Source organism: Mesocricetus auratus, unplaced genomic scaffold, assembly GCF_017639785.1.
Source record: "Mesocricetus auratus isolate SY011 unplaced genomic scaffold, BCM_Maur_2.0 Super-Scaffold_100026, whole genome shotgun sequence".
NCBI classification, from domain to species: Eukaryota; Metazoa; Chordata; class Mammalia; order Rodentia; family Cricetidae; genus Mesocricetus; species Mesocricetus auratus.
The window spans coordinates 27,178,905-27,195,562 of record NW_024429207.1 but is presented as its reverse complement, the minus strand read 5'-3'; the positions used below and the strand labels follow the sequence as shown (position 1 = coordinate 27,195,562).

General features: G+C 39.6%; 1 protein-coding gene across 2 annotated transcripts in view; it reads left to right on the top strand.

Moving 5' to 3' along the window:
* Positions 1–16,658, top strand: part of Zmat4 (zinc finger matrin-type 4) — a 389,120-nt gene that overhangs the window by 337,265 nt on the left and 35,197 nt on the right. For both annotated transcript variants that reach the window (XM_040731818.1, XM_040731820.1), the window contains one exon: positions 7,272–7,368. In XM_040731818.1, the coding sequence (XP_040587752.1) occupies positions 7,272–7,368 (97 nt within the window). The remainder of the gene's footprint in view (positions 1–7,271; positions 7,369–16,658) is intronic.

The window sequence follows — 16,658 nt, the reverse complement described above, 5'->3', positions numbered from 1 at the left end:
TCAACGTGATCTGCACTCAAATATTAACATGGGTGCTGGGTAACCAAATCCAGGTCCTCATGCTGGGAGAACAAACATTGCACTGCCTGAAGGTCCCTTCCCCACGGTTTCATGTTTTCTGTTTTCTAACCCTCACCCCATCTCACTTTGGGCTAATTGAATCACTCACCATTCTGCATTATGTTCTCTGACGTTAGCTCTTTATATTTGTTTGGTAATTGCTGTAAGAGCATGTAGAATTGTCCCTTCCTTAAATTTCCACTATCGTCTTTAGAGTTAAAACTGCACTATTTCATATAAACAAAATGATCCTTCAGTAGTGTCTTTCTACTCCTGCTCATCCTTTGCTTGAACTCGATGCATGGGATGAACATTAAAACACAATGTCTAAGTTGTTGATGGCCTTTAGGCAAACTAAGAGCAATTTTAAAAGATAGATACTCATATCTTCATTAATTAATTTTTGGTATATTTTTCATTTTTTAAAAGTCTTATTTTACATACCAATCCCAGTTCCCTCTCCCTCCTGTCTTCCCACTCCACTCACCATCTCCCCACCCCACCCCCATCCATTCCTCAGAGAGGGTGAGACCTCCCACGGTGATCATCAAGGTTTGTCATATCATATGGGACAGGACCGTGGCCTTCCCCCCTGTATCTAGGCTGAGCAAGGCATCCCTCCATAGGAAATGGGCTCCAAAAAGTCAGTTCATTTACTAAGGATAATTACTGGCTTTACTGCCACAGCCCCATGAAATGCCCAGGCCCCCCAAATGCCATCCGCATTCAGGGGCCCAGTTCGTTTCATGCAGGTTCCCCAGCTGTCAGTCTGGAGTCAATGAGCTCCCACTTGCTCAGGTCAGCTGTTTCTGTGACTTCCCCAATGTGGTCTTGACCCCATTGCTCATATTATTGCTCCTCCCTCCTACAACTGGACTCCAGGAGTTCTGTTCAGTCTTAGCTGCGGATCTCTTCATCTGCTTTCATCAGTTACTGGATGAAGACTAGTATTTGTCTCTGTGTCTGGGTTACCTCACTCAGGATGGTTTCTTATAGTTCCATCCATTTGTCTGTGAATTTCAAACTGTGGGTTTTTTTAACCACTGAGTAGTACTCTATTGTGTATGTGTACCACATTTTCTTTATCCCTTCTTCAGTTGAGGGCTATCTAGTGCTTCCAGTTTCTGGCTATTACAAATAATGCTTCTATGAACATAGTTGAACAAATGTTCATGTTGTATGAGTGTACATCCTTTGGGTATATGCCCAAGAGTGATATTGCTGGGTCCTGAGGTATATTGATTCCCAATTTTTTGAGAAACCCCCATTAATCCTTCATAATAATCACAAAAAAACATAAAATATCTTAGGGTAACTCTAACTGAACAAGTGAAAGACTTATATGACAAGAGCTTTAAGTCTTTAAAGAAAGAAATTAAAGACGATGTCAGAAAATGTAAAGATTCCCCATGCTCTTGGATATGTAGGGTAAATAGCAAAAATGGCTATCTTACCAAAAGCAATCTATAGATTCAATACAATGCCCATCAAAATTCTCTGTACAATTCTTCATGAACCTTGAAAGAACAATACACAACTACATATGGAAGAACAAAAAACCCACGATAGCCAAAACAATCCTGTACAATAAAGGAACTTCCAGAAGGATCACCATCCCTGACTTCAAGCTCTACTATAGAGCCATAGTAATGAAAACATCTTGGTATTGGCACAAAGATAGACAGGTGAGCCAATGGAACTGAATCAAAGACCCTGATAATAATCAACACATCTACCAACACATGATTTTTGATAAAGAAGCTACAAATATACAATGGAAAACAGAAAGCATCTTCAACAAATGGTATAACTGGATGCTGACATGTAGAAGAATGCAAATGGATCCATATCTATCCCCATGCACAAAACTTAAGTCCAAATGGATAAAAGACCTCAATATAAATACATCTCTCAGAAGAGAAAGTGGGAAACACTCTTCAACACATTAGCACAGGAGACCATTTCCTGAATATAACACCAGTAGCACAGACACTAAGATCAACAATTGATAGGTGGGACCTCCTGAAACTGAGAAGCTTCTATAAGGCAAAGGACACAGTCAACAAGACAAAACAGCAGCCCACAGAATGGGAAAAGATATTCACCAACCCCATATCTGACAGAGGGCTGATCTCCAAAAAATACAATGAACTCAAGAAACTAGACACCAAAATACTGAATAATCCAATTAAAATATGGTGTAGAGATCTAAACAGAGAATTCTCAACAGAATACTCTTGAATGGCCAAAAGACACTTAAGGAATTGCTCATCATCTTGAACTATCATGGGAATGGAAATAAAACAACTCTAAGGTAACATCCTCCCCCTGTCAGAATGGCTAAGATAAAAAACACCAATGACAGCTTATGCTGGAGAGGATGTGGAGTAAAGGGAACACCCCTCTGTTGCTGTTGGGACTGCAAACTTGGATATTTCATTTTTTACATTTAAATTTATTTGTGTCTGTGTGTGTGTCTGTGTGCATTATGTATGTGAGTATGCATACATGTACATTGCAGTGCAGATGTGGTATCAGAGGACAATGTTCGAATGTTCGGAACTATGTTCTCTTTTTTCCCCATGTGAGTCCTCAAATGGTCGCAGTCAAGCCTGGTGTCATCTGCCTGGCATCACATTCATCTTTTCTGGTTTTCATGTTGTTGTTGTTTTTGCCTGTAGATCTTAATTTAAAAGTGGTTTTAATATAGTTTTCATTTGTTTTGTTTTCCTGCACCTTAAGAACTTCACATAACAGTAGTAGTTCAAGTTTGTAGGCATACTGTGTGGCTAGGTTTTGCTTATGAACATATGTATTAGCTTTCCCTTGGGCTTTTTTCTTTACTTTTTTTTAACTTTTTACATGTGTTACTCTCAGTTCCCTCTTCCTACCCTCCTCCCCTGTTCCCCCAACCTCCCAATCCCCCACTCCGTCCCCCCTCCACTCCTCAGGGAGGGTAAGGGCTTCCATGAGGGATTTTTAGAGTCTGTCATATCATCCCAAGCTGGGCCTAGGTTCTCCCCAATGTGTCCAGGCTGAGAGAGCATCCTCCATGTTGAATGGGTTCCCAGAGTGTATTTGTATGCTAGGAATTAATACTGATCTACTCTCCAAGGTCCCATAGATTGCCGAGGCCTCTTCTCTGACACCCAGGTTCAGTGGGGGGGGGTGTCTAGATCAGTCCCATGTTGGCCCTCAGTCATCAGTCTGGGGGTTCATGTGTTCCCCTTGTTTAGGGGAAACCTCTGTGGGTTTCACCAGCCGGATCTTGATTCCTTTGCTCATCACTCTTCTTTGCAACTGGATTCCAGGAGTTCAGTTTGGTTTTTAGCTGTTGGTGTCTGCCTCTGCTTCTGTCAGGCACTGGATGAGGGTTCTAGGATGGTGTATAAGGTAGTCATCAATCTCATTATCAGGGGAGGACATTTAAGGTAGCCTCAATGACACTTGGTGTCATTCTTGTAGATCTGTGAAGATCTCACTGTTGCCAGATCTCTCCTCCAACTTATAATGGCTCCTCTCTCTTATGGTATCTCTTATCCTGCTCTCCTCTATTCTTTGGGCTGAAGAGATGGCTCAGCTATTAAAGGCTAGGCTCCCTTGGGTTTCAAATGTTATACTAATAGATGTTGAATTCTGTGTTGACAAGAATTTTTTGCTTTTTCTAATTCTTTTATGTTTCTTTTTAAATATCCTTTCACTCAGGCTCATTTCCTCCTCTGCCTTCCAAATGCTGACTCCTTTCCCTTGGACCGTTCCTTACCCAGAGTCAGTTTGCAGACTTTCTGTTTTTATCAAGCTCCCCACAGAGCCCAGAGTCCAGTTAATGAAGTCCACATGGGCATGAGTGTGGGGCCACACACTTCCCCAAATAAAGCTGATTATTCCTTCCTCAACAGACATTAACTGCCAATAGCTCTTCATCTAGAGTGAACCTTAAGTGCAACCCATCCATGCTGGATCTTGTTCAGGTCTTATTCAGGCAACCACAGCTGCCATGAGTTCAGGATTGCTCCCCCTGTCATGCTTAGATGACACTGTTTCACAGGTGTCCTCCCCAACCCCTGACATGTTCATTCCTTCCCTGCCCCCTACTCCACTGTGTTCCTAAGCCTTGGAAGGAGGTAGGTGAGTCATATTTAGGACAGATCACTCCATCATCACTTATTCTCATTACTTGGACCACCTGTGAGTTTCTATTTGCTGCTGTCTAGTGCAAACATAGCTTTCCTAATGGGGACTAGGGGTATCCTCTCTGTGCCAAGAACTCAGGGGCCCTTAACTCTTTGTTTACCTTTCTCTGAAAATAGCTCCATACGAAAGCATACGATGTCTTATTATTTCCAATACCCTGGGCATTCAGCAAAAATGCCTGGCACCATAGTGCAGCCCCAGTACCACTTCTCTAAAGTACAGAGAATATAGTTGAAGCCATGTGGACTCTAGGTTTACTAGACTTGAGAAGACACATTGAGGCGTCACATTCTGCTAAATTCTCCAAACCCATCTGTTTTTATAAACACTGCGCTGGGAAATATAAATACAAGTGATTCGTCTTCAAGAAAATCCTTCTGGATCGTCCACGTGAGGAACTCTGTCTTGTTCCCACACCATCCTACTAGACTCCCGGGACTTTAGGATGCTGTAAATGTGTTAATATGCTGAAATGGATTCAGTAAAGAAGTTGACATTTTTGATTGAATAATTAGATTCTCTAGATCCCCTGAGAAAAACAAGAGCCATATAATTCCAAAGCAGTTAGGATTTCAACTAACTATTAATAAATCCCCAAGTTCCCACTGAGGATGACACCATGTCTTGTGTGTGGGAGGCTCCCTCTACCTTTGTTCTTATTTATGCTCACAACCTTTCAGTTCATCTCCCCTGAGGCTAATATTGCAATAAAGCACCAGACATCCCCAGCCCATGCTTTGGTTTGGTTTCAGAGTATGAGAATACTTCCAGAAACCAGCAGATCAGACTATTTTTCAGATTTGTTGATGTTCTTAAAAGTTCCCAGTTTTAAACATAAATATTTATGCCTATTGCCAAACTGAACCTCCAGTTTTTTTAGAGGAGCCCTTTGATTAGTGTGAACTCTAAGGAGGACTCACACATAGCAGTTACTGTTTATTATGAAGAGATTGATGGAGACCTCCGGAGGGAGTTACTGCCTGAAGCCAGATTTCATATTTTGATTCTATGCATAAAAGAGCAGCATGGACCAGGCCTGGATAAGCATCCTGACAACTTCTATACTGGCTGTGATAACTTATAGCCTCTGGGTTTGGAGAGCAGGATAATCCTTCTGAAGTGGAAAAGTCCGTGCAAGCTCAGCTCTTTTTAATAGAGCAACTTGGTTTTCATTCCTCAGACCCACCCTAGCTGGTTCTAAGTCCAGCATCAAAGAGTGTGAGGCATGATCCAATGAGGAAGCTGGGAAGTTTTGTTGTTGTTTGTCCATTTGGGGGTGGGGGCTTCCAGACAGGGTTTCTCTGTGTTGCCCTGGCTGTCCTGGATTTCTCTCTGTAGACCAGGCTGGCCTCTAATTCAGAGATCCACCTCCTAAGTGCTGAAATTAAAGGTGTATGCCGCCATGCCCAGCTGTTTTTTGAGTATAGGGTAAGATGGGGTTCTGGTTTAAAACACTTTCTGATTCTGTGCATAGCTCTCTGAACAGATCCTGTAGAACAGTAGTTCTCAATCTACAGGTCGCAAACCTTTTCGGGGGCCAAACAACCCTTGCTCAGTGTCGCATATCAGATATCCTGCATATCAGATATTTACTTTAGGATTCATAACAGTAGCAAAATTGAACTAATGTTATGGTCAGGGGTCACTGTGACATTAGAAACTGTATTGAAGGACAACATTAGGCAGGGTGAGGACCCCTGACACAGAAGTTTTTCCTGGGTGGCAGCTCTAAGGCACTGGACTATGAGTTTTGGCTCTTTGATCACATCACAGATGTTCAAAGCAGGTCCAGGGATGCTATCCCACTCCATCAGTGGGACTGCAGGCACCTGACGTCAGACTCTAGAGTCAGCTCTACTTTGCCATGCTTTCCAGTCACATTGCCTCTGTGGGACTCGTTCTTTCATTGCCTGAATTTTCAATGTCATCCACAGAAACGGGAAATTCCCACTAACATATCCAAGGCAGAAAAGATGTCCCTACTGCTTATCATGAAGACATATGTGGTAGAGTTCTTTCTTTTCCTTCTTGGAGCTTTGAGTTGTCCTGTAGGACTTCATTCTTTCTTCTCCTCACCACGTCTTCCCTGGTTCCTCCAAGGCTGAGGATGCTGTGTGGAAGCTTCAGAAACCACACAAGCTGGCACAGACATGTCTTTCCTTGCAAGGGTCTCAAACTGACTAGTGTGTCCTGATGACTTGTAGGGCTCAGCGTTAGCTCCACTTTTCTTCTCCCTTCTTAGGAGTAGCAGTAGGAGGAAGATGTGCCATTGTGGGTCTCTACTGCACTGGAGGTTTAATGTGATGTAGATAATGTTGATGGTTACAGAATTTCCTTTGGACAAATCAGTGCTCTGAAACACTCACGATTTTCCTAAATGCCTTGAAAGCCAAGCATGTCTTTTCTATTTTGGAATTCCCGGGTGCCTAGCCCACAGCTGATGCTGTATCAATGAGGCAAATGAATAAACAGGAGAATACATGGATGACCTTAACTCTGATGGGAAGCTAGACCTGAGAATGGATTGGTCCATTTTATTTCTATTGGTTACTTGCAGTTTTTAGGACAATCTTAGGATCACGCCTAGGTTAATAGCATCTAATGTTATACCTCAGCTCTGGTTTGGAGGGGAGATGACAAAGGAATGGGATTGGTTTTTGTTTTGTTTTGTTTTTTATTTCACTGTAGAGATAAAAAACATCTATATGACTTATGGAAAAAGCAGCATGGTTCTTGAGTTGACATGAAAATTCCCCAAACATTTAACTTGTGTTCAGAGTCATTTGTTTTTACCTATCTATAAATAGAAAAGACTTCTTATAAACACCTGAACATTCCCACATCTTCTGAATCTGGTGGCTAGGCTCTAGAAGGAGGGACAGGAGTGGCCTTGGTCAGGGGAACCAGTATCTTCTCTAATGCTCAGAACTTGCCTTTGTGAATATTCTAAAATTCGGTCATCATCAGGACTGACGGCAGGATGCAGCTAACCATGTCTGTCTGTCTGTCACCCACAGGTCTGAGACGCACTTACAGATGTACCATCTGCAGTGTGTCACTCAACTCAATAGAACAGTACCATGCACACCTGCAAGGATCGAAACATCAGACCAAGTAGGTACTGTTGGCACTCTATCCCCATCCCCACACTTTCCCTGTTCCCTCCTTCCTGTCCCACACTTTCCCTGTTCCCTCCTTCCTGTCCCGCTCACTCTCTGTTCCTTCCTTCCTGTCCCGGCTCATTCCCTGTCCCCACTCTCTCTCTGTTCCCACCCTTTCTCTGCTTCCCTGTTACCCCTCATCCTCTATTCCCACCCATTCTCTGTTCCCACTCTTTCTCTTTCCTCACTCTTTCCCTTCTCTCCCTGCTTCTCCTCTTTCCCTGTTCCCACTCTCTCTATCCCCACTCCTTCTCTGTTCCTATTCTTTCTCTAACCTTCTCCATTTCCACTTTCTGTTTCCACCCCTGGTCCTTCCTACAGACTTGTTTTTGTTGTTGTGGGCTTTTTTTTTTTTTGCAAGATCATTAAAGCCAGACATGTTACTTATCTCAAAAAAGCAGATACAGATTTTATCTTCTAATCTCTGAGGTCTCCTTGACATTTATGTTCCTTGAGCCAGCCATCAAAATGTGCCTAGCGCTACTGCAAGAACAGCTGCTTCTCCCACTTCAGCACAAATAATGGGATTTTTTTTCAAAAGTAATTCAGCGTGCTTTATGATCTTTAGGAAACTTTTACAACTATATTGTGCTTTTTAGTAACCAACATGATCCCTATTTGTAGGCTGTACTAAACTTCTGTTTCAATGTTCAAACTCTGAATATCTCCAAGTGTGTTTCCATCTGGGTGTATGTTGTCAACTATTATGAACATGTAACAGATTCCCTGACATATTTAATTCAGATTTAAGTCATATGTGTGTGAATATATGTAAATATATACATGTGTGTGTGTTTGTATTTATATGTATACACACAGACATATTGTCAATTAAATACAATCAAATACAATGCTCTGCTTTGCTCTCCCCCAGAAGAGACTGACATTTTTAAACTAGAACATGCTGCAGGTTGCAGGCATCCTCTCCCCTACCTTCCTGCATGCTTTCATTGTCACCAGCACCAGGACCAGCTGCGTGAGGCAGCCCCTGAGGCCATTAAGAAAACACTCCTACAATAGCCTATAAGGAACAAAGAATGTCTCAAAAAGTTGGACTCTAACTAGATACAGTTGTTTTTATTTCTAAATAATTCATCAAGAGAATCCTTGAACAGAGCTGACTGTATTAAGGCCCTGTGAATAATTAATGTCATCCAGCAAACATTTATTGAGTGCCACTGTATGTCAGACCTCCCCGTTGCTTGGGGAAAGGTGAATAGACCCAGGCCTTTCTCTCAGGGAACCACAGCTATCTGGGAAAGTTGATCTCTAACAGTGTGTGCACACCAGAGCCTTGAGAACTGAGGGAGGCACAAGTGAGGCCAGTTTTCCCAGGATGTTGGTACAGACAGTGCCCACATGAGGAAGAGTGCATCTCTGGTGCCCAGCGTGGATCTCCATGGATGTTAGGAGGCATCCTTACTAGTTTTTTTATATGGTACAAGCTAGAGTTATCCAACACAAGGGTTCTACAATTGAGAAAATGCCTCTATAAGATTAGCCTATAGGTAAGTCTGTGGGGACATTTTCTGAATTAATGATTGATGAGGGAGGGCCTAGCTCGATGTGGGTGGTTTCAGCCCTGGGGAATAGTCCTAGATGGAATAAGAAAGCAGGCTGGGCAAGCCATGAGGAGCAATCCAGTAAGCAGCATCCCATCAAAGCCTCTGCTTCAGTTCCTGTCACCAGGTTCCTGCCTTTCCTCAGTGATGAGCTATTTCCTGGAGATGTAAGTGAAACAAACCCTTTTCCCCCAGGTTGCTTTGGTCATGGTGTTTTATCAACACAATAGGAACCCTAAGACAGGAAGCTTTGATGGAATGGGTATGCAATGTTAAAACATGAATAATAATTTTCCAGGCTATATTGTGAGTAGGAACATTCTTGGCAGACCCTATACATGCAAATCATAGGAGGTCAGCCTCAGGTCAGGGAGTTTAGACCAAGAGGTAGCTTGAAACTGTTAGGGGAATTGTTTTCTTCTCATCACTCCACTGTCTTCAGAGCCCAGGCTTACTTTGCTTTGATCAACCCAAGAGAGGGTCTACATCAAAAGAAGTCTTAAGAATAAACAACAGTGAAAATTCCCAATTCTTTGCAGAATACCTAAAGCTTCTGCATTGATTGATAGTATTGGCTATTTCATTCTGTTTCCCAAAGTAATGGCTTTCATCACTCCTCTAATTAATAACATATAAGAGGCACTGTAAATATTTTAGTTATTCTGTGTCCAGTGTGCATGGTGACACAAAAGTATCTGCAAAAATTTATAATTTTTAGGAGCATCCATTAATTCTTAATAAATAAAAGAGGGGACAATAGTGACTTTAAGTGGCTTGTGTTATACATATAACCATGAAAATATTGTCTCCAGCTCCAGGAATATGTCTGTCCATTTCCCCAAGTATACCTATAAAACTCTGTGATAATTTTGCATTTATTACTAATTCCCACATGTGATATACACATAACAGTGAAGGTGTTGTGTCCAGCTCCAGCAATGTCTGCCCCTCTCCCCATGTATACCTATAAAACTGTGATGTTTTTGTATTTATTATCTCATTCCTGTATGTGCTCTAAAAAAGCATCATTGAATCATCATCATAGAGGGGAAGCTGAGGCCTAGAATTTAAGTGACTCCCAGGACCAAGTTTCCAACAGAGAAAAGACTGATCCCACCCAGAAACGATTTTATCTTGAATGACTCCACATCAGTTTCACAAACATGGGCCTTCAACAGAGAAGTGCCAGTAAAGAGCTCCGTGATTTTGTTTGTTTGTTTTTTCAACCGAGGAATAATTTTGTACATATGATTCAGTAGATATATATGACATCAGAAAAATGCATGCCACTCACTTACACATCTGTTCTCTGTACGATAAGCAGAACTCTGTTCCTCTATGTAGAGTGGAATGAGGGGGAAATGAACAAAGTAATTTCAATGGTGCTATCCTAGATGTCTGTTCCCCTTTTTCTTATGCTTAGTTTGGGTATCCTTTGTATGTATGCCTGTGTATGTGTGTGTGTATGCATGTGTGTGTGTTCTTTGCATTCATGTTTATTATGAGTATGTATATTCTAGTTTCTTTGCCTATCTAAAAGAGGCTTTGAGTCTATGTTCAAGACTTAATTTTATTACGTGTGTGTGTGTGTGTGTGTGTGTGTGTGTGTGTCTATGTCTCTGTAAATGCATGAAACAAGCACACAGGTGCCCACAGAAGTCAGGGGAGAATGTCAGATCCCCTGGAGCTGAAGTTACAGTCAGTTATGAGCTGCCAGACATAGGTGCTGAGACTGAACTCAGGTCCTGGAGAAGACAAGCAAGAGCTCACAACTATGGAGTCATCTCTCCAACCTCTCATTTTCATTTGAATATCCTCATCTCCTGCTCTTCCTTTCTCCTCTCTTGCCTGTCTTGTTCTGAATCTCAAAGTCAGGGCCTCGGACATATGAAAAGCATTTCAACCAATCTACACCCTTGGTTAGATTTTACACGCTTATTTTCTTAACAAACTGTATAACTTTGTATTTTTTAAAATAAAGTCCAGCTCATTAAATATGTTCTTTTATAGCTCAAGCTACTTGGGCATGAGTTGAGATTGTCTGCTCATCCCAAGGTATCAATGTAAATGCTGACTTAACTATGTTGATCTTACATTGTCTTCCTTTATGGATGTAGGCCTTTGGTGTCCATTTTTTTGCATAGTGTGATAGAGAGGTCAATTTTCAGATTTTGCCTATATGAATACTAGTTGATCCAGTATCACTTATTTAAAAGAGAATCTCAGTAACCCTGTTCACGAATCAGGTGGTTTACAAGCATGTCTTTGTGTTCCTGTCTGGGTTCTACAATCTTCATCCCAATGCTGCTCTTTCTTTACTCCATTGCACATGTCTCCTATAGCTTTATGGTAGGTCTTGGTATCTAGTAGTGTAAATTTTCTATTTTTGTTCAAGACAGTTTTCATTATTCTTGACCCTTTGTGTTTCTACATAAATTTAGAATCAAACTGTCAATTTCCCTGAAACCATCTAAACCAGTGCATCCTGCTCCCCCCATCCATGGTTCACACCATTCTTTGGCTGTGCTTCTGATTCTTTCTGGAAGGTTTCACAGGTATCTCTGCAGGACTCTCACACCTATCTGCTTACATTTATTCCTAAGGACCTGTGTTTTGGAGGGTGTTAGGTCATTGTAAAAGTCAAGTTATTTATCTCACATTAAGAGACCAGAATATAACCAAGATCACTTAAAAAGTTTAGGTATAAACAGTAATGTTCCCAAGCCTGTATCAAATTGTTTTGTTAAATTTACTTAACGGTCTAATTCCATCAGCAAATAATTAAGGGTTTTCTATGTGAAGGCCACATCATCAGTAAGCAGTGGAGTCCCTTCCTCCTCACACCTCTTGACTAACAGCCTCATCACAGTGGAGGGCCTTTGCTGTGTTGCAGAGTCACTGAATTCTCATCTCACAAACCCTCGGGTAACATTAGACATCAAAATAAGATACTTGATTGTCTTTCATAATCTGCTGGTGGTTTTTCTCATGATTAGATGATAAAATTCATCAAATGTTTTACTGGTGTGTTCATAGTATCTCAATTTTCATTTACAAACTATTAAACTATAGTTAGTGATTTTCAAATATTGACATAACATTTCTTTGAAACGTCATTCTTCTTGAAATATTTTATTTTTATGTATTTCTAGAATGAACACCCTGAAACATTTTGAGGACTGTGTGTGTGTGTCTTTATGTATCTTTGTTAATGAAGCAGTTAGGGGGTCTTAATTTTCTTGTAATGCTTTTAGTTTCATTATAAGGGTTATATTATTAAATATGTTCAAAGATTTTTAACCCCTATTTTTTAAGTTAGTTCTTTAAGCCCTGGTTCATTGAATCCTTCTGGGACAAGACATTTTTTTATCATTATGCAATTTTAATTACTATGTTAACCTCATTGCTTATTGTAGATTTGTTTATACTGTTTATCTCATCTTGTCTAATCTTTGGTAAGTCATATGGGTCTAGGAAATCACTAATAACTTTTATATTTTCCAATTTAATAGAATATATATTTTTAAAAGTAGATCCTTATGATTTTCAGAATTTCATTTATATCTATTGTAAATTCTCACTTTTCATCTTTTTCATCTCTAGTATTATTAATCTCTATGTTTTTCTTTTGCTTCAGTGCCAATCTTGATTATTTTTAAAAAGAAACATCTCTTCATTTCATTGATTTTTTTATAATTTTCATTTCTATTTCATTAATTTCTGGCTAATCGTAAGCATTTTCTTGGGTTTACTCTTTTGAAGTTTGGTTTGTTATAAATTTTCTAAGGCACTAGGGTGCATTATATAGTTATTTATTTGAGACTTTTTTGGTGTTTAATGTAGGCACTTGTAGTTGTGGAACTTGGGATTTCTTTTGTTGTATCCATAAATTTTGGTATGCTGTGTCTACATTTTTAAAATTTATTCCTTTCATATTTTCTAAGATTATAGTTTAATTCCATAAATTCTTGCTTCCCTTACTTTCTCCAAACCTTCCAACACACCCTTTCTTATTCACTTTCAAATTTATGGCCTCAGTTTCCATTAATTGCTGTCACTTACATGCATAGGTATGTATAAACTTATATATTCCTAAGTATATAGCATAACCAGATCAGTCCATATGATGTTACTTGCATGTATGTTTTCAGTGTTGACTATTTGGTATTGGATAACCAATCAGTGTGCTCTTCCTTGGGGAAAAGTAGTAACCCTGTTCTTAGCATTATATAGTTGCCTGAATTTCTTTGTGTAGTGTTGAGGTCCAGTAAGCTTTTTTCTGTCACTCTGGCATGTCTACTGGTGTTATCCTGGTTTAGTTCATGTTAGGCAGTCAGGCTGGTGAGACTTGATAGGTGTCACTTCTGACACGCCCAGGAGAATCAGTCTCACAGCAAACTCCCTGATCTCCTGGATTTTACACTATCTCTACTCCCCCCTTCTGAAATGCTCCCTGAGCCCTTGATGTGGGATTTGTGTTGTGTGTCTACATTTTTAATCAGTTCTATAATTTTTAAATTTACTTCTTCTATGATACATCCATTACTTGTTCCTGCATTGTTTAATCTCCATGATTTTGAGACTTTTATATGATTCCTTGCTGTTGATTTCTAGCTTCATCCCATTATGGTCAGATAGGATATAAGCAATTATTTGAATTTTCCTATTTGCTAAGACTTGCTTTGTGTGCTTAATACATGGTTTCTTTTAGAGGAAATTCCATGGGTTGTTGAGAATAATGTGTATTCTGTGGCATTTGGATGGAATTTTGTGTTGATGCCTATTGTCATTTTGATTTATGAAGTAATTTAACTCCTATTCTTCTCTGTTTGTTTTTTGTTAATATGATCTTTTTATTGGTGAGAGCAAGGTATTGGTATCACACAATTATTACCAGATTAGAGTTAATCTGTGACTTTACATTGAGTAACCTTAGCCTTATGAAATTGAGTATAATTGCATTTGATGCCTATATATTCAAAATTGTAATATTCTCCTGATGAATTATTCCTTTAAGCAATATGATATGACCCAGTTTTGAGGTATATTTTGTCAGATATTAAAGTAATGAAACCTTATTTTCTGGTTTGATTTGCTAGAGATAACATTAGTAGGCAGGGTTACTTCCTAACAGTAATTCCAGTCATACATCCACCAATATCTGTGTTGTTGTTGTGGTGAGTGTCTTTGTTACATTTTTATTGCTGTGATAAGATACCATGACCAAGACAATGTATAGAAAGAAGAGTTAATTAGGCTTACAGCTTTGGAAGGTGATTACATGACCATCATTATGTTGGGGACCATAGCAGCAGGCTGGGAGGCATGGTACTAAAATAGTATCTGAGAGCTTACTTTTGTTCCACAAGTAGGAGACAGAGAGAAAAAGTTAACTGGGAATGTGTGGGCCTTTAAAACCTCAAATTTTAATTGTCAGTGACACACCTCCTCCAACAAAGCCACACCTCCTAATTCTTCCCAAACAATTCCACCAACTGGGGACCAAGTATTTAAATATATGAGCATATGGGGGCCATTTTTATTCAAACCACCACAGTGAGAGTTCTTTTTTTTCTGCTTTAAGTCACTCAACTTGTGATAGTTTTTAATGGTGAACTTCAAACTAATGCAGTACACAGAATCCACTAGTCTTATTCTGCACTTAAAGCTCTGGTTGCCATTTACTAGGCAGACACCCACTTTGCTTCTGCTGTGAAGGGTAGTGACGATGGTGATGATGTCATGACTGACAGCTGAGTGGAACTTGGGTGTAGAGTGGAATGACAAATGTAAATGTTTTAAAGGCATTGCACATGAAATACACAGTATCCTAGTATCCTTATGCCAACTAGATGGCAACATCTCTATTTTATAGGTTAGGAAACTGAATATCTGAGAACTTAGATAATATATTCAGTGCCTTAAAAATAATTGCTTGGCAGAGACAAGAAGCAGAAGTCAAGCTGTCTGCCTATCATCTCAATGAGCATATTTCATAGTGAAACTACTGTCTGCATTTGCAAGTGTTAGTAACATAGATGTAGTCTTTCCCATTTTTGGAAAATATCATAAACAGCCCAAAAGTCGTCAGTGCTCTCTGCATTGTTAAGCAGCCAGAGAAATATTAACCATATAATGAGATTAAAGACTCAGAAATGCAAATGCCCACACTGACATATACAGCAATTACCTATTAGTGGATTCTTCATTGCTTCCAGGGGATCTAGTCTGTCAATTAGTACAAATGAGTAAAATGAAAGTTAGAAGCCTTGAGTATATACCATACACTAATGAATAATTCCCCCTTAATGTGCTTAAATTTGAGATCAGGGAACACTCTAGGCCTCAGAACATTATATTACCTAGAAGTAACAGACATAAAAGTTGTCATTACTTTGATACTTCAGTTGATTAAAAATGAGATGAAAGTATCAACCCAACTTAACATGAGTAGTAATTTCTGAATTCATTTGTTCTTTGAAGAAGACTTCAGTGGTGATAGTCATTTGTTCTTCTTGTATTTTTCCCTAACTGGTATGAAAGCTCATGACAAAGGTTTAATGCTATTCATTTCTGTTATATATATTTCTCAAGTGCTTGAATGCTTACTCAGATTAATTTTCAGGCATGGAAGAATATACTTGTTTTAAGCACTTTAGAATTCAGAACAGCAGTGAGTTGTTTAGGAGGCATAGAACAGTAAGTAAAAATATTTTTTGAAAGTAATGCCAACCATACATATTTCTTTATACTTAATAAAAACTAAAATAAGCCTAGAAACCTAAGAGTTGTTTCTCCTTGGAAAAATGTAAACAACCAACAGTGATGCATATCCTTCCTTGTAAACTAAAAATACAAATATTTTCTACGGGCTTCTCAGTGTAGTTTACCATTACTAACCAGGAATTCCACTGTTGAAGAAGATGCAGACTTTAGTATCCTGGCTTGTTTGAGAGGTTCACTGATCCATGGTAAATTTTGGCAGCTGTTTTCCTGTTTCATTTGCATGATTTTAATATAGATCTATATATATTTATTATATGTACTAAGGTCACATTATTACTACTGTGTGCCTGGCTTAGGTCATCTGTAGGGTTAAAAAGGATCATATGGGTGCATGCTCATCTTTGTGTGGTTTCTAGAGTTACCAATGGCACCTGATGCTCTTCAGTCCATTCACCTCTTTTCTGCTTCCTTCTTTGTGGGACTCATAATCATTACATTGTACTCCTTGAAACTGGTATGAATCATTGCAGTGATATATTGTTTATGATCTCGCAAAGTCACTGAGGATCAGAATTCAAAAGCAGCCACACTAGCTAGTCATAGAGGCCAGGTAGTGGTGGTACGCACCTTTAATCCTATGACTCAGGAGACAGAGGCAGACAAATGTCTATTAATTGAAGACCACATGGAGCTACACAAAACTGATCCGGTCTAAAAGAGAAACAGCTCACACAAAGGTGATCTCTGCACTTGAGATCACATGCCTTTAACACCAGCATTGGGGAGATGGAGACAGATGTGATATGGCTGGACGGGGAAAGGTATATAAGGAAGAAGCAAAGTCAGTCTAAGGCAATTACTTTCCAGCCATGTTGAAGAGAGCATAGCAGTCTAGGATTCTGAAGCTTGGCGGGCAGCAGTGCAGTCTGGAGATGCAGTCAGAGGACACAATCGC